Source organism: Centropristis striata, chromosome 7, assembly GCF_030273125.1.
Source record: "Centropristis striata isolate RG_2023a ecotype Rhode Island chromosome 7, C.striata_1.0, whole genome shotgun sequence".
NCBI lineage: Eukaryota > Metazoa > Chordata > Actinopteri > Perciformes > Serranidae > Centropristis > Centropristis striata.
In genome coordinates, this window is record NC_081523.1 from 26,994,956 (window position 1) to 27,013,589 (window position 18,634).

General features: G+C 42.9%; 1 protein-coding gene across 1 annotated transcript in view; it reads left to right on the plus strand.

Moving 5' to 3' along the window:
- The window catches only part of ep400 (E1A binding protein p400), a 31,260-nt gene extending 22,528 nt beyond the window's left edge, over positions 1–8,732 (plus strand). The window contains exons 33-54 of the mRNA XM_059336818.1: positions 41–337; positions 445–519; positions 668–802; positions 894–938; positions 1,181–1,334; positions 2,116–2,351; positions 2,476–2,649; positions 2,747–2,794; positions 2,898–3,034; positions 3,224–3,280; positions 3,383–3,461; positions 3,587–3,763; positions 3,871–3,916; positions 3,996–4,102; positions 4,302–4,503; positions 4,601–4,743; positions 5,959–6,192; positions 6,286–6,460; positions 6,697–6,851; positions 7,071–7,235; positions 7,336–7,413; positions 8,047–8,732. Of these exons, the coding sequence (XP_059192801.1) occupies positions 41–337; positions 445–519; positions 668–802; positions 894–938; positions 1,181–1,334; positions 2,116–2,351; positions 2,476–2,649; positions 2,747–2,794; positions 2,898–3,034; positions 3,224–3,280; positions 3,383–3,461; positions 3,587–3,763; positions 3,871–3,916; positions 3,996–4,102; positions 4,302–4,503; positions 4,601–4,743; positions 5,959–6,192; positions 6,286–6,460; positions 6,697–6,851; positions 7,071–7,235; positions 7,336–7,413; positions 8,047–8,352 (3,225 nt within the window). The 3' untranslated portion in view covers positions 8,353–8,732. The remainder of the gene's footprint in view (positions 1–40; positions 338–444; positions 520–667; positions 803–893; positions 939–1,180; positions 1,335–2,115; positions 2,352–2,475; positions 2,650–2,746; positions 2,795–2,897; positions 3,035–3,223; positions 3,281–3,382; positions 3,462–3,586; positions 3,764–3,870; positions 3,917–3,995; positions 4,103–4,301; positions 4,504–4,600; positions 4,744–5,958; positions 6,193–6,285; positions 6,461–6,696; positions 6,852–7,070; positions 7,236–7,335; positions 7,414–8,046) is intronic.
- Positions 8,733–18,634: the final 9,902 nt, after the last annotated feature.

The window sequence follows — 18,634 nt, forward strand, 5'->3', positions numbered from 1 at the left end:
ACCCTTCTAACATAACTGGCCTGATATTGTTTGTTTTCAGCGGACAATCCAGGATCTGTTTGAGGTGGAGGCAGGCTCAGGGGAGAAGGTGGAGGAGTTTGTGGTTCTTCACCAGGAACCATCAGCCTCTGAGGCCATCTCTCCCAGAGTGGCTCGACCCTACATCCAGGCTCTCCACAGCATAAACCTGGATGCCCTGCCAGAGGAGGAAGAGCAGCGGCAGCAGGCTGATGAGGAGTTAGCAGGCAAGGAGTCAGCAGAGGACAACCAGGAGTCAGAAAGCCAAGTAAAAGAAGAGCCTGCTCAGAAAGAAGAGCTGGATGCAGTCATGGAACAGGTATCTTTACTTTTTTATATACCTTTTGGAAGCGGGAAATTACAACAAATGCTGCTTGTTTATCTTGATAGGTCTATATTTGTATTTACTGCTTTTCCCTCAAACAGCTCACACCAATTGAGAGGTATGCTCTGCATTACCTGGAGTACCTCCACATCAGTGACGATGAAACTGCTCTCAAGGTAATTTAAATTGTAGTGTTTATTTAATTATACAGATTTCAGGTATATATCTTCACAAATTTAATTTCTGCTCTAACATGTTGGTATTTCAGCTTATATTTGTCCTTTGGCAAGTCTGACTGATTGATACATGTTTATTTTTCCTCAGGAGCGTTTGGTGTGCTCTAAGAGAGGCTGGGAACGGCAGCAGCTGCTGAAGCTAGAGGAGGAGGAGGAGGAGCAGCAGATTATGGCGGGAGATGAAGATCTCTTCACCTACACTAGAGAGGATGCCTACAACATGGTGGGTGGCCATTATGATCTCTGCTAATCAAACATGTTGGTGCTTGTGAAATGTGCTGCACTGTTGTTGACATTTCTCTGCGTTTCAACAGGAGTATGTATTTGATGCAGAGGATGGTCATACAGAAATCATGCCGGTAAGACACCCAATGTGATGTAATTGGAAAAGATTCAGTAATGGATAATATTTTGAGTGGTGTCTAGTAAGGGTTTAATTTGTAGAACAGCATCAGTTACTAAGGATTTGACATTATTTCTACCTATTATCTGAATTTGAATCTTCACTATTCTCTCCCTAATTTAATTTGTTTTTATCGAGGCACATCAAAAAGTTCCACTTTGTTTTGCCTTTATTCTGACTTTTAATCTTCCAACACAGCTTTGGACTCCACCCACACCACCACAGGATGACAATGACATTTATATCGATTCTGTGATGATGCTGATGTATGACACCACACCCATGCCCGAGTCCAAGCTGCCTCCTATCTACATCCGCAAGGAACACAAGAGACTCAAGATGGACCCCTCAGGTAAGATGACATTTGTCTTTAAGGCTATAAGGCATGTTTATGTACTTAGACAATATATTTTTGCTCCAAATAGTAGATTTTTTCTGCTTTTGAATTGTTGTAAATCCGGAAGTAAATGTGTTTTAGGGAAGGAGTTTTTAAAAGCTTTCTGGCTGAAGTAGTGTTGGGTTGTAAGACCAAGAATTTGTATCACAGTATTTTTTTGACCCCACAAAATGATACATACAATAAGGAATGAAAGGTTTTCAGAATATAAATTATTTCAATTCTGTCAACTGCAACAGGATAAAAACAATAGTTGAAATGAAATAGATACGCCAAAATATTTTAACTCTCTGACCCCACAACCAGCCAGCTGGATTTCATAGACATTTTGTCGTTGTTTTTTTTACATTGCCAAAACAACACAATTTTTGATAGTCCTTGAACACCTCATGTGTGATGAATACTTCACTTTTGTGAACCATTCTGTCAAATAACCAAACAAATCTGATTTTAGCAAGCATATGCGATGTCCGACTCTTTGGCTTTACTGTTTCACTGGCGCTACTGGTTCTTATAAAGTGTTCCAATGCTAAAATACTGTAAGAAGGGTACACTGTCAATAGGGGTCCCTTCACATTGTTGCAACTTTGCACCAGTATGGCAAATATGAAAAATTCATATTTTTCATGAAATTGAAACTGATAGCCGATGAACCAGAGTAACACCTAACACTGTGCTGAAAGGTCATTGCAGTTTTGTTTGGGTTCTCTGTCCTTACTCGAGTGTGTTTGTTCAGCAGCAGCCAGAAAAAAGAAGAAGGGCCACGGCGAGACGGTCATTCCTCCACGCTCCCTTTTCGAAAAGGCCAGCATGCTGAAAGTTCGCCGCGAGGGCAAGGACCAGAAAAAGAACTTCTCCCTCAAGCAGCAGGCGCCCTTTGCCAAACCCCTGCCCTCGCTGGTTAAACCTGCCATGGAGGCGGGCCAGGACAACCCAGAGTGGCTTATCAGTGAGGACTGGGCTCTGCTTCAGGTACTGGCTCTAAACATTTCCATGATGTTTTTTCTTTACAAGCTGTGTTGGTGGAAGTCTTCACCTAATAAAATGAGTAATATGTATGTGTAATGTTCCAATATCATTGCTGTGTGCCTGATAGGCTGTGAAGCAGCTGCTGGAGTTGCCCCTGAATCTGACAATCGTGTCCCCTGCCCACACTCCTAATTGGGATCTGGTGAGCGACGTTGTGAACTCCTGCAGCCGTATCTACCGCTCGCCCAAACAGTGCCGCAACCGCTACGAGAATGTCATCATTCCTAGAGAAGAGGGCAAGGTAATGGAGAGTGAGAGAGAGAATGCAGTCATCCCTCTTTGCTTGAAAATCGATTGTTCACCTTGTACTTGTTTGTCTAAACCATGTCTTTTTTCAGTTGGTGTATGAGGCAAACCCCAAGAAAAAAACCAAGAGCATATACAAAGTACAGTACCCTGTCCTGCATTTGTATCTTTATAATAAATGTCTCTCTGCTCTTGAATTCCTGGCTAACTTTTGCTCTGTATCATTTGTCTGTACACACTCAGTCTAAGAACAGCCGTCCTCTGAGGACGTGTCAGATCTACACACAGGATGACAACGCCACTCACATTCAGCTGTACAACAGCCGCTTTGAACTAATGAAGATCATTGCCAGCAAGAGGAGCCCACCAATCAAACCACTGTAAGTACTAAAGATTGTCCGTTTACAATGAATGAAGTCTCTTTGAGGAGCTACAACCAAAGATAAAAATAAAAAGCTTTTTGTGACATGTAATCAGACAGTTTTTTTCTATCTTAAGAAAATAGTGACAACAAGTTCAGATGGGTTTGTACTTTTTTAATTTATTCATTTCGTTTCTACTATTTACAGGCTCGGCATGAATCCCTTCCAGAAGAATCCCAAGCATGCCTCTGTTTTGGCAGAGAGGTGTGTTTAATGTTGACATTTTTCGTATTATTAACATCAAAACCTTAAATCGAGAAATGAGAAAGACAAGAAAAACGTATAACATTGTTTTCTTTTCTTCAGTGGGATCAGCTACGACAAGCCCCTACCTCCTATTCAGGTGGCATCTCAACGTGCTGAAAGGATTGCCAAGGAGAAGAAGGTGAATTAGTGCAAATCAAGAGCATCTTTTTGCTTGATCACTGTCTTATCCATGTAGGGGTTGTTTTCATCTTTACTGACATGTTCGCATTCGTGTTTGATTTTGTGCATTGTGTGTGTTTGCAGGCCCTTGCAGAGCAGCAGAAGGCTCAGCAGTTGGCCCAGCAGCAGCAGGCTGGAACTCCCCAGGCCCAGGCTGCACCGGGCCAGGCACAGACTCCTGCTGCTGGCCAGGCTCAGGCTCAGGTCCCTCAGGCAGCCACAGTGGCCGGAGCTGCCACAGTGCCTAATGCAGCTGTTCTGGTGAGACTCAAAACGTCCTCCAACCTGTATTCTTCTATGTATAGTGAGATCCAAAACAAGCCACTTTAACCAGTGAAGGCTCTTACACATACTGTTTATGTTTTCAGGCTGGAGCCATAAAGAACGCCACTGTGGGCACAACCATCCAGGCTGGTACGCTGACACACACATGGTTCACATTACAGAGCTGTTGGCGTTCCAATAGTTAATTCATTCTGTTTGTTTCTTCCAGCCACTGTAGGGGGGAATGTGATTGTGAACACAGTAGCTGGAGTTCCTCCAAGTCCCTTCCAGGCCAACAAACGCCTGGCATCTCCAGTCATACCAGGCACCCTGTCTGTGAGTCATGTCCATTTATCACTGCTGCTCTGGCTTAACTCAGCCACCTACTGACTTACAGGAATTCATGACGCAAATAGCTTTTGGATTGGCATGAAGCAGAAAGCACACCTACTACACCCCGTACACAGAATCATCTTGACAAGTGTTGGAGCCTTTACTCATTGTGTTGCTGTTTTTGTTTTTGTTGTTGGTGCAGCCCGCTAATGCAGCTGGAGCCCAGGTGGTCCACGCACAACAGAGGGCTGTTACGGCTGCTGCTGCCCCTGCAGAGGTCGTCGCCATAGCTACGGGTCAGGGTGTACGAGCAGTTACTCCAGTGACAGCATCTGCAGTAGTTTCTACAACTCTGAGCCCGGTGCAGTCACAGACTCGCCCACTGGTCACTCAGGTCACACCAGGTACTTAACTAAACACAGGCTTGTTTTCTGACAAGATGTCCCTTTAAGTTGTCGTTCCTTTTTGACTGATCCGACTGATCTGCTGTCCTCCAACCAGCTGCAGGAATGCAGTTGTCACAAGGGAAGCCTCTCACCCCGGCCCACCTGCAGTTGATCCGACAGCAACAGCTGCAGCAGCACCAACAGCAGCAGCAGCAGCAGGCGGCTTCCCCACAGATCAAAGCTGTAGGCAAACCCCAGGTACACCGCCAGCATCTTTACACAATAGCTACACAAAGTGCAATGAGATTGGTAGGCATTACGCAATTATTACATAATCGCTTGATCGCAATTATTTTAATAGAATGCAATCATTTTGCATAACCGCTGGATCTCACAATTAAGGGAATTTAAAATGAATTTGGTGCGTTCCCATCAGCTGGGTTAGAGTCTGAGCACAAGATTCCAATGTCAGGAAAACACATGGAAAAATAATTCTTACCGCTGTTGGGCAGGTTGTGCTTTTGCACTCCTGTAAGACTGTATAGTCTGTAGAGTCTCCATTACACGGCCCAGCAGTGTGTTTGACCACTCTGGGGAAAGTTTGCTGTTTGTCTCTTCCATATAGAATGTTTGAATGAAAAAAACTTGATTGAAAACATGGTGTTTATAAGAGTAGCGTCGGTCCTTTCAGATATAACTCAAGAGAGTAGTGACTGTCTAGTCAAACGTAAGAGAGAGAGACTGTGGATATGCTCAGAGCAGACAGATGTTGGCGATTGGAGCAGAGAATAAATTCACAGAAATTTACAGTGGTAGTAAATGTACAGTGTAGGTTTACATTTGTCTCTGATTGAATGCTGCAGTCTTAAACTATGATCTCTAACTTAAGGTCAGACTACACAGCCGTTTTAGAACAAGCTGTTTAAAATACATCTGAGCTGCAGAGTCAGAGGTGAAACTTGTTTCAGCAAGCAATTCAAAGATTAATTGACACTCCTTTGCCAACGAACCCATAATCTCAATGAGCAGCCATTAAAATCAATAACATGGATTTATGTCTCCTTGCAAAGCCAAAAACAACAGCACGGCTGTATAGCATAAAACAAACAGAAAAATAAGATTGTTAATCTCAATTACTTGTATGAAACAGCCCTAACAGCTTGTTACAGCCCTAGATATGGGGCTGTATATAATGTGAAGCACTATTAATCTCTGTTGGATTAATCTGACATATTACTCTTTATTAGTATAATCTTAGTGATGGTATTACTTCAGATTTTCCCAATAAACAATACAATGAAACAGTATAAAGGTTATAATAACAGAGAGGAACATGCTTTTTTCACATATCTGTCTCATTTACTGCTGTCAGAATATAGGAACACTTTAATCAAATATGAAAAATACATATTTGTATAAAAATTAGAGACTATAGCTTTAACCTACCTTTTAACTTTTATCTCTGTTTTTCAGGAGTTGTTAAAGATGCACAAGCATAAGTTGCAGCTGCAACAGCAGCAGCAGGTAGCTGCAGCAGTGGCAGCAGCAGCAGCCCAGGGCCAACCGGCTGCAGGGGCCCAGCAGACCACACAGGTTCAGCCCGCACAGGCTGCCCAAGCCAATCCCCAGCTGGCAGCTGTGGCAGCACCCAGACCTGGAGCAGTGCTTACCGGCACCACCGTAGCCAACCTGCAAGTGGCCAGACTGGTAAGACTTTTGTGAAGAATTTTGTGGAATTGGATTGAGAAATCTGAAATCAAAAGCCCTCTGCATTAATACTGGTTGTGCTTCCCTTCACAGACTCGAGTGCCAACTCAGGGCCAGATTCAGGCCCAGGCAGGACAGACGGCCCAGGTGACCCTCACCAAGCCTCCTGTTGTCTCTGTGCCGGCTGTGGTCTCATCAGCTGGCGTCACTACGTTGCCAGTCACTGTGGCAGGCATTAGTGTGGCTATTGGTCAGCCCCAGAAAACAGGTGTGTTCATAGTCTCATTGGACGGTTTCTCTATGACTTTGACTTCATTGTTGATCCTCATGTCCATGTGGGCTTCATGAACTAATTAAGAATTCAAAATAATTACCTCTTTGTTGTTGGGTCTGCATCATTCATGATTGACATCCTTCCAAACAAAAGTGCTGCTGTTATCATGATCACAAATATCTGATATGCCCTTAAGCTCCAATATGTTAATGTTTCTTCTTCTCTGTCAGGTGGGCCTGTGCTGACACCGTCCTTCCCCCAGATGCAAGTCCAGCAGCTGCTTCAGATGAAGAAGCAACAGCAGGCGGCAGCAGTTCAGGCAGCAGCTGCAGCTCAGCAGAAAGCAGGGCAGCCACAGCAAGGACAGGCCACTGTACAGCAGAAGGTAACTAAACTTTCACATGTAAACAACTGGTCATTTGTAAGAGGTCTTTTGTCAGTCTCTGTCCCCAACAGAAGCAACAAATACAATGTACGTTCAGTATTGTTTAGTTGGCTGTGCTTACCCCTGTGTTGTACTTTCTGTTAGTAAATTAATTAGTTGAGTAGAACCATGAAAGTATTAAGAAGATAAAGTAACTGCAGTTTTGTTATTTCCCCTCAGATCGGCACCCAGCAGGTCACAGTGCAGGCAGCCCAGCCAGCCCAGCAGGCACAGCAAAAGGTGACCTATGCTACCACAACCCAACTCCAACCAGGGATCAAGACCCAGTTCTTTACTACATCCATCGCTCAGGCTCAGAAACCAACTGGAGCCCAACAAATCCAGGTTCATCCTCAGATCAGTCACAACCACACAATCAATATTTTCAGATTAGTTTGGAGTCTGTGTGTTGATATGAAATTTTCTTTTTTACTTTTCTTTTCAGGTGGCTAAGCTCCCACAAATAGTGCAGCAGCAATCCACTGTGGCTAACATTCAACAAATCGTGTCTTCTCCTCAGCAGGTGAGGGTTTAAGGCTGAGCATTCACTCACATCCTCAACAACCTCCCTGAGGAAAGTGGGTGCAAGAATGATCATTTAAGGCTCCAATCATGCCTGCCAGCCTATTTATTGCCATTGCATAGCAGACAGAACCTCCATGCATGTGTTTGGCGATTATATTTGAATAGTGGGGGCGACCTTTTGTCAGCATTTGTCTACCGTCATCAAAATAGGAAAAAAGTGGTAAAGAAGTAAAGCCTGCATCATATTTGATTTGATTGGTTCCCTGTGACTTCACGCCTTTTGCGAATATTTAAACTGTCATGTGCATCTAAAAGCTGCTACAAAAAGGGGCCGCAATAGAGGAATGCATAGCAGGCATGCATTTCTAGCGACACGTTAATCATTTGATAGATTTGACAAAGTCTACAGTTTACAGTTTATTCTAAAGGCTACAACAGGAACAAATGAACTATTAGTAGTCATTTTCTATTTACATAAGTTACACTTTATGATTTTGTTGTTTTTTTTCTTGTTATCAGGAGCTCTGTTTGCTCTTTAAAGCAACATAAGCTTTAGAAATCAGTGGAATGGATCACATCAAACCTCTGGAACAGGAAAGTTAAATTCTTTGTGTGTGGTCTTTCTCTTCAGATCCAAGCCCAGACTGTGACTCTGACCCAGACGGCCACCTCTGCTCCTGCTCAGGTGCAGATGATTTCGGCCGGGACGGCAACAGCCCAGGTAGTCCAACAGAAAATCATCCAGCAGCAAGTAGTGGCTGCAGCCACTTCACCCCAGATCCAGACTCCTCCACCCCACAGCCCCGCCCAGCAGCCCGCGGCACCCTCTGCTGCCGAGTCCTCGGCCCAGCAGCCCACTCAGACCACCAAGGGTCAAGCTCGCCAGGGTGGCATCAGGGCCAAAGCTCCTGCCAAGCCCAGCGGGGGGAGCAGCTAGGAGATGCTCACTAATGAAACTGAAAGTGTTTCCCTGCAGTACAGATATGACAGTACTGGAGTTAAAGTGTTTTATGGATCCCACAGCAGCAAATGCCAGAGACAGTCGTTGATTCACACCAAACCTTTACCTCACCCTAACATCTGACTATAACTGTGGTCAACATAATCATTTCAGTGCTCATACCGAAACTATTTTGGCAGATCAACCACAGCACTGCTGCCCATACATCTGGTGGGATCCATAATATCCATGTACTGAGTCAAGTTTGTTACTTCTATTCTTTATTTGTGTCATGACGTGGAAATTTATTGACGTTACCACAGCTTTCCCCCCACAGCTATTGCCCAATACATGAACCGACAGACACAAGAGTCATGCCTTCAAACGATGATTATATTATTACTCAAGAGATATCTGAGGCAGAGGCTTATGGGTAATGCATTGGGAAAGGAGCTGTCCATTAGAATAAGTGTATTCATAAATAGTCCCTTTTATGTCTAAATCCCTTGTTGTCTATAGATACTGAATGGAGAATAATGCACGTTCCTTTAGTCATTTGTTTTTTATTGCAGCAAATACACTGTAAACATGTACTTTAGTATTTTGTGTTTTCTCATAAATTGTCTTTTTTTATTGATGTCAAGGAAAAAAAAACTGTAAATATCAATGAAAAACATTTGTACTTGTAAAGTAGTCGTGTTTTCATTGGGTTTTTTCAGCCTAATTGTAATAAAGTGTTTTGTTTTTATACACAAATTCATCTTTTTTCCTTTCATTTTTCATTAAATCCATTGTAAGTACTTGGAAATCTTGTGAATTCTTATAACGCATTCCCCGTGACTATATTAGCTGTGACTATATTGCTTATTCTACCAAATTCTGGTAATTGTAATCTTTGGATGGGTGTTGCTGTATATCAATAGCCGTTCCTTTATTTGTCAGGCATCAATCTAAAAAGGTCCTGGAGGTGTAGTTGGACAAAAACAACTGACAAAAAAGAAACTACAGTAAAGCTGCTGTAAAGTAAAAGTTTTGTTTTGACATGCAGTTGATGTTAAGCATTCACAATGTGAGGAAGGCACTGGAGACTAGAAAGCCCCTCTCAGCACTGTCTGCTTGGCTCGGCTGGCTGCTGACTGGCAGATATGTCAGTTGAGTAAGTCAGACATGAGAGCAAAGGAGCTGAGGATTAACCCAGCCATGCAACGCATAATGAACATTTGCCCTTTGCAAACTCACTTTCTGAATCTGGAAAATGAGAACATTTCTAAAAATAAAAAAAATACATTAAAAACCCTTCTACATACATACTTTAAGAATTTGCAGCAGATTTGTATTATTCCACAGGGGGGCACTGTTGTATCAGCTTCACCCTGCCCTCTCTTAAAAATGCCACTACTCCACTGGGTTTTCCAGCTCATTGAAATTTCCCATCTGCTCCTTAGTACATACCCTGCATCTCTCCTCTCCACTGGCGCTCGGTGGCCAGTCCAATTCACCACTAAACAAGTGAGACAAGGGAGGTGAGGTGGAAGAGAGGGCCGAAAGATGAACAGATGGGCAAGACTGGTTCCCTTGGCTGGGACATCACTCTACCCCTGTACCTAAACTCTTATTTATATTTAGAAAAACTGTCCATTGTAAACAGACTTTTTTTTTTTTTTTAAACTACATGATGTGAAGGTCAGAAAGAAGATCAGCTCTAACAGCTCTGTATTTTATATTAGCTGGAGGGAGGAACAGCTGGCAGACTTGAGAGCACAGGAGCTGTCATGGTGCGGTTAAGGAGAGTAGATGAGTCACACCACTTCAATCATACCTCTTCATGAGCCTCACACCTCTTTGTCAATGTGTGCATTTGATGGAAAGAGCAGCAGAGAAAAGGGAAATGTAAACACTTGTGTAACCATTCTCCATTTCTCTCTCCACCCACCTTTTATTCAAATGTCAGTTTATAGCTGATGGGAATGAGTGTAAGTGCACCTTTTCACACACACTAGAGTAAACATGCAAAGGCGGTGTTTCTACTTTGATTTCAAACCAGAGGAAGAACACAAGCGCTATGATCCAGGAACTGAGAGAGGTGTTTACAGCTGCAAGTTCAGTGAGTAGAAAACGCCCATGGCTTGTATTTTGATATCTTTATTTCCATTGAAAAAGTCATGCATTTGGGTGGAGGTGCAGGGTGAGCAGAGCGGTGTGGAGGCTGTCAGAGTCGATCTCATCCTTCAGCTCAGACACCAGCCTTCCCACCATGAGAGTGTTTACCGCAGGAGGCTCTTTAAAGCCTCTGAACAGTGTCAAATGTGTGAGCCAGGGATGAGAGCTGCTGCTTCACTGTTGTGTGTTTTTCCTTCATTTGCACACAGCCGTGAACAAGAGCCCCCCTTAAGCATGACAGAAAGCAGAGGAGCCATGTGACTGACAGCCTCTGGAAGCAGGGATGATACAATCATTACGTGTGTTGACACGACAACAGTGAAGATATCAACACAACGAGGGCTTTGTTGTTGCCTGAGAGACAAGCGGGGCTGAAGGCAACAGATGCAGAGGCAAGCTGAGCATGCTGTGGGGGGAAAAAAGCATCCAGGTACAAAGGGAGCCCAGGGAGGTTTGTCTTGTCGGGGCTCAGCCCTGCTGCACCCTGCACACGATAAAGGCCAAATCCTCTGTCTATCACTCTCTCCACACTCTCTAATGTCTGGGCCAGGCGCTGATCACACAGCCCCGGGGGCTCCCTGCTAATGATGCTCCTCCAATGATGCTGATGATCACCGCTATTGGAAAAGAAACAGGCCATCTATACTGAAAAGGTTGCCATGGCAACCCACTACGACCCCTTTAGTGCAAATCACAGGGCTGGTGGAACAATGGTTTATGTAGCACACACTGGCAATACAGCTTCTCAGTCATGCCTCAGTTCAGTTTCTCTTTGAATAAATACATCACAGTTAATAAACTGTTATTTAGCAGCAGGACCAAAAAGTGAAATTCACATTTTGCTTCAAAGGCTGGTAAGCAAGTGTTTACAAGGGACATACATTAACATTCGTTATTCAACATAAACAGCTGGCTCCTTAGAGTTTCTTTTAATCCAACCGAATACTGAACGAGATTTTTCACTGACCAATGTGTTACTATGAACGAAACTAAGATGAAAACACATAGTGCCCTGCCCATACCCTGATTTATCATCTATTTGACAAAATTTTTGCTTAATTTGGTCCATAATTTACAAAATTAACATCATGCTTTACTGAAGGAGACTTAAAACTATTGATTAAGACCATATGCTCATTGTTAAAAATGTTACAGAGATATTATATCAAGTGAAAAGTAGGGTAATTTTCTCATAGACTTCTATAGAATTGGACTTCTTTCAGCAACAGTCTCCCCCCTACATGCCATTAGAAAGAATACAGGGATTAAGCACTTCAGCATTAGCTTCACTTCTCAGGCCCGGAGGTTGCTGCTTGTCTGAAACACTTCGTTATAGCATCTGTTTCTTTGCGGCTCCCCCCTGCGCTGTCATTGCTGCTGTAGAATGACTGTAATGGCATTTTTGCACACGGTTACTCAAGATAATCCACAGAACCATTTTTAATTGTACCGACATGAAAATGCCATCTAGTTCTATGATATTTGAGAGAAGATAAACATCCCTACATCCAATATCTCTCCGCAACTCACACCAAAACAATCTAGATTGTTAAATAGCGCTACAGATCAAAGGAAAAGTATGTGTTCTTGATTTTGGGGTGAGCTGTCCCTTTAACAGAGGAATATTAGATGAAATCGTTGAGATTTGAAAATAGCTCCAGCAGCTTTTGAATGATTTGACGCTGCCTTTCTGATCCACACTACCAGGGATAAAAGGTGAGATGAAGTCTGTGATGCCCTCCCCCCTGTAATGAGACGACTTTGCTCTGTTTAGTCATCTCCCTGTGCTCCTTAAGCCTCCTACAAGCGTTGAGACTCCTGAGGCCAATACAGGACAGGCCTATTACTCTAAATGATGAGTCACAGGTCTGCTGGCTGGTTCCACTGAATTGCAGGGGGATGATGGTGGCGGTGGTGAGGGGGGTAGTGTGTGCCAGTGGTAATTGCTCTGCATGCAAGATGGGGTGAGAGAGCACCAGAGCTGACACGCTCCACTTCCTTCGACATAGTGATAGGAAGTGTCATTCGGCACTTTGAAAACGTACCACAGAGATCTACAGTATAAGTCTGCCACTCTCTGCTCCCACCTCCTACTCCTTTTCTCTGAATCTCTCTCTGTCTCTTTGGGTTTCTCTTTCTTCCCTCTTTCCCTCTCTCTGCCTGCTTCTGTCAGCTCACTACGCTCGGCTGCTTTCATCTTCCACGCAAACGTCTTGTGGTATGACAGTCATGTAAGCGAGTGGCTGCGAACCACAAAGGGAATCTCTGTCTTCTTTTTTGAGTCTTGGCGATAACCTTGGCAGAGGTGTGGCCCTGCTCTGCCTGACAGCACCGGCCTCAACACCTAACACACCCCTCACCCTGCCCGGCACCTGCCAGCCTTATTTATGTGTCCTGTATGGCCTTTGTGAAATATTTAGAAACCCTTTACTGACGCAAGGGAAGATAGCCAAGTCTCACAACTTGAATTGCACTCCTTAGTTATAGTTCCTCCTATCCAGGTGCATGCCAAATTCCGTCATCCACTGTAATTAAATGAATCCACTACCCTGCATCAGGGCATAAATCATAATCTCTTCAGCACTCATGGCGCGTTACAGACTTAGGCTGTCAGCTCTTGTATTGTGATATAGTTTTAGATTTTTATGAACTAGTATTTGGCAAACAGCCACTAATAGTGAGAAAGATTAGTCATATTCCCCAGTTGTTATATTAAAGAGGTAGTCCAGCAATTTAGTACTGCACTTCTGTAAAACGAGGATGGCCAAAAAAGAAGCAGCAGAGGCCAAGATATCTTTTAAGGGGACAAGTTGTGCTTATTTTCAGGTTCATATTTGTATTTTGGGTTTCTATCCAAACATGTTTACATACTTTGACATTCAATAGTTTTCTCATTCTGTCAGAATATACCTGGATCATATTCATATATTATATTCACTCAAGTTCAACCCTTTCTAACTATATGCCTCTGCAACATCATTGCAGCCAGGGATTATTGTAATGGCACTCTAGTGAGACTGTATAGTATATAGTGACATCATGACTTTATGGATGTCCTGATGGCTCATTTAGAGGTATAATTTCTGATTATTGGCTGAGTTAAGTATTTTTGAAATGGTCACAGTATTTATATAGCACCTTAACCTGCAATGTAAGCATCATCCATAGACCTTTCAAACTCTGTGCCCCCCATTTTAGATGTATTTAAACATGACAAAGATTCTGCACCCATGCTGGCGCCTCTGTGAAGCTGCACAGATGTGCTTTGAGCTAAATATCAGCATGTTAACATGCTCACAATGAGAATGCTAACATGTTGATGTTTAGCATATACAGTGTTTATTATGTTAGCCATCTCCATTTAGCTTGTTAGCATGTTAATATTTGTCAATTAACACTAAAAAACTAAGTACACTTGAGGGTGATGGCAATGCAGTTGATTGGTTATAAACCACAGTGTTGGACAAAATAAAACTAGGACCTGATGATATGTTGCTTAATTTAAAATGAAGCAATTATCAAAACTATTTGAAATCACTCTGAAGCCTGAGGGAAACTGTCATGGAGGTTCATTTTACTAAAAATCAAATGATGGGGGGCCTAAAGGAAAAGTTAGTAGGATTCATCCTCTGAGGACTGTGAATATGTTATTCTTATGTTAAAATGTTATCTTAATCCATCCAATAGATATTTCAGGTGTGACATGTGTAGGTTGTGTAGTATGACTAAAAATGACTTCAAGATGTCAGGCAGAACTGTTGCTGCTTCTGCATGACAGCCAGACTAAAGAGAAGATACGCTTTTTTTCTTCTTCTTGGCTGCAATGGAGCAAAACCAAAGTGGCTAATGTTTAAACCTCCTGACTCAGTAAGCGTAACCACAGTGCAGAGCCCAGGGGTCTGGGAAGGGGGGCAAGATAGAATATAGAATCATGTTTAGGGGGGATGGCTGTGTGTTAGAGGGGAGAAGATGTAAAAAACATTGAAGACCCCCACTCCACCACACACACACACACACACACACACACATTAACCCCCTTCCATCTTTCCACTAAGCCCCCACCCCCTAAACAAACTCACACACATGCTGAAAGATGAATGTCCAACAAATGGAGGCAAGAGGCGAATGAGGGTCCCGTATGAGAGGTGTATTGTGCAGCCGGGGCCTCCATCCCCCCCTCGGAGGCCAGTAATCAAGGGGGCCCAGTCGGCGGGGGCAAGGGGGTCGGGGGTGGAACGGGGCAGTGGCGGCTGAAGAGGAGGCAGTTGCTGTCTCACTGGGATGTTATTTATTGGCCTACTTTGAATCTCCTGCTGCCTCCTGCACTCCCTGTCACTCCCATTGATCTTGTCCTGATCCGCCCCCGCGGATGGCTCTGGAGACCCCCCCGCCCCCTCCTCTCCTCTCATGATGTACATTGTGTAAAAAGCCTTCTGCTCCTGCAGTGATGTCCAGGGGGAGCTGAGAAAGTGCTTTAGCATCACTTTAGTCCATTTGAGTACAAGCAGTGTGTATGTTTAGGGTCATAAAAGGTAAGTCATTGTTTACATTCGATGTATTGCCTTTAGCTTTGTCATGAGATAAGCTGCATTTGCTTTTCACACTCAGTGTGTGTGTGTTTGTGTGTTAAATAAAATTGTTGGTGTAGGATGAGAAGTCATGACCATAACATGCTGGGCTGCAATAGTGGTATCTATCTAATGTTGTGAAAAAAGCTTGAAAATATAGTGTGACCTAAGGTTTTAAGTCACCAGGCAGTCTAACATCCGCAGTTGCATTCTAGCTTTGTTGCATCCCTTTGTGAACATTGTATAAATAAGCAACCATCCACTTTCTCCAATAACGTCACAATTAGTTTTGGTTTTGTTTGTATCTATACTCTTGAAGGTAGAGGGCAAACAAATGAGGATTCTCAGAGGCTAATAATATATGTAATAATAATAATAATAATAATAAGACATGTTCCCACAACAGGAAAAAAAACTTCTAGCTGTTAGCTTGCGAGTGTAGTTGACACAGCCACAGCAACAAGCAAGAAGTGAGAGAAATTTGCCAAACAATTTGTTTTAGATTAGTTTTTATATTATGCAAGCACACTAAGATTTGCTAATTACCACTAAAGGAAAAGAAAGATATCACTTTAGAGTTCCAAGGAATTATTCTCTGGGAATCATGAATGTCTGGACAAAGATTTGTACCGGTCCATTAATTATGTCTTGAAATATTTCACAGTATAAGTGATAGTGATTGTCCAGAGATATTGACTTTCTGTCCTGTTTCTGTTTGGCAATATTAGACACCAAGTGTAATGGCACCATAATTTAGGTGATGTAGTATAAAGCATGAGAAAGTCCGTGTAGAGTCAAACAAACAGGATTGACCTAGGACACAGCTGTATAGAACCAATAATAAACGACTTAGCTTAGCTGACTTATTTACTTTTGACTTATTGAGTTCCATAATAAATAATTAAGTTATGAAACAAACTAATTTATTTAACTCCAACAGTGATCATTTCCCTAAACTTAAAGTAGTTTTGCTTGAATTCACAATGTTAACCATGTATACCTTAGCCCAGTGTGTTAAAAAAGTACCCATATCTCACAAACTGGAAATCTGTTCACCTCTCTACATCCTACCAGAATCTTTTTTTTAATGCATATAAATGCTGAACAAGTGAAATTAAAGCTTACTGTAAAATTCTTGCCATGTGTATTTTGTGCATCTTGTTCGAAAAGATTAAGACATGGCCATGGGCCATGCAGCTTTACTAGGAACTTTCCCACCTCCAGTTTGAAAAAAACTTTAAATTGGCTTCCATGGGAATTAAGTACAGATTTGCTAACAAGTGCACTTAATGCCATCACCTTTGTCTCACTATATCCTGCACATAAACATAGAAATCCAAATTGGTTTCCTCAGTGTGGTCTATTTTTGTTCTATCTTAACGTGCTTGGTACATGATAGATCTTTTCGTGGAATGCTGGGCAACGCCTGGAATGTCCCGACCATGATAGGAAACATGTGTGTTAGATGAGGAGGTTCGTTGGTGGGAGATTAGGGAATTCACTGTCACATGTATGCCTGGAGGGGCTCCAGTGAGACATCTCAGGTACAACACATGGATCATAAGAGGCAGCTACCTTTGCTCCACAATCTCCCCAAACTCCTCTGTGTAAATGTCACATGGTGTGTGAGAGGCCTCACTTATGCAGTACACCTTCCCTAGCATACAGTACACACAGGCACCAAATACACACATTCCAGCCACAAATAGTCATTAAATAATAACATGTGAGCAATGCAGAAGAACAGGGCTCATTAATCGGAGTGTTGTTATTCTGAACTTGTGATCAGTCAGTAAAAGCCAATGACATTTAAGCATTAGTTATACTTTGTGTTCAGCTCTAATTATGAAATGTTAGCATTTTTCACAAGCTGTATGTTTCACCTGGTCCCACTTTACTGTGATGTGATTCGCTTGTATCATTGCCTTGACATGTCTTTGCTACCAAGCTAGCTAGCTTACTACCAAGCTGCTAAATGAGTTGTAAATGACAATGTTTCAGCCACACACTCTCTTGTTGCAAAGTGTTGCCATTGCCAGATGAGTGACAACTTTGTTTGCCAATGTAGCATTGAGCATGTTGGGATTAGCGAGCTAGCTAGCCAACGCTAAATAGGTAAAATGTAATACTTAATGCTCTGTTCACATACTCTGCATCTTAGGAAACATTGACTGGATATAAAGATGGACAGCCTGACTATAATGTTACATGAAAAGTCTGTATATCTGTAGGCCTGACAGCTCCCTAGAAGTGCAGCCAAACATCTCCATTTCCCCCTGGTGGCTGACTATAGGAGAGGCTGAAACCGCTCATTCCAGACAAAGGGAAGAAAGAGGTGTATTTAGACAGGCAGACAGGAAGTCACAAATATTGTGTTTTTTGAAAATTGAATGGTGTCTACGTGTTCAAGTAGAAGCCCAAAATACAAGTATGAACCAGAAAATGAGTATTATATGTCCTCTTTAAGGCTCGACTGTGACTAAGTGTGCCCTCAAAGAGCTGCTCGGCTAGCATAGCTGCTGTTTAATTACTGTGCAGCAATGAGCATAAATTACAAGCAACAATGACCATTATGTCCTTGTGTCTGCAGCTCATAGTCATGTAATTACTACTGTAAATTCCTGTGTGCTATATTGGAATCAATATGCATTCACTTCACTGCAGAGGCCCTTTTGAATTGGACTATGTCTCTGTGCGTGGTATTATAGCTGATCCACAATATACTCGATCACCCATGGCTGTTGTGTGGCAGAAGCAGAGGCTGCATTGCTATGTGCAGGAGCTGCTGCGGTGCCCACAACTTCCAGCCTGCGAGCACGTCGATAACGAGCAGCAGCCTCTCTGACAGAATCGTTTACTGCCTGGAGGGCTTGGAGACGAAAGTGGAGTGTGCATGCCTGCCTCTAACCTACTTAAACCTCACGCTGCACAAATGGAAGTGTTGATATGCAACATGAGATGTCCTGGTGGATTCCTGCCTGCAAGTAGACTGACCAGAATAAATGTGTGAGATTAATGGCAGAGGAAGTACTGATGGTGTTACTGTGCGTGTGTATACATATGTGTGTGCTTTATTTATTGCTTATGTGAGATTAGAGGCATAATTATGCAAATTATACATACTCAGCGTGTTTAGTCTACAGTATTGCTGAAAATCGAGATACAAATCTCAGTTTATACAGCAGTGTAGTGTAAAAATGTGCAGGTATGAGAAAGACAAACATGCAGGTTTCTGTGAGAGAGAATACTCTCTGGCTTGGGTGTATGCTCCTGCTGTCAGCTGAGGAGCTATAGCATAGTTTCAGTGACTCAAGTTGGCTCCTTAATTCTATTTGCCTCTCAGGGGAACCTCCCCCAAACCTCTCACACACATTTTTAGAGAGCTTTGTTGAGCGAGTGGGGGAGGATGGGGGGTCGCTACTCCCAGCTCCCACTGAGTCTGGACAAGAAACATAAATCACACAGACACAGACACACACACACACACACACACACACACACACACACACACAGACACACACACACACACACACACACACACACACACATAA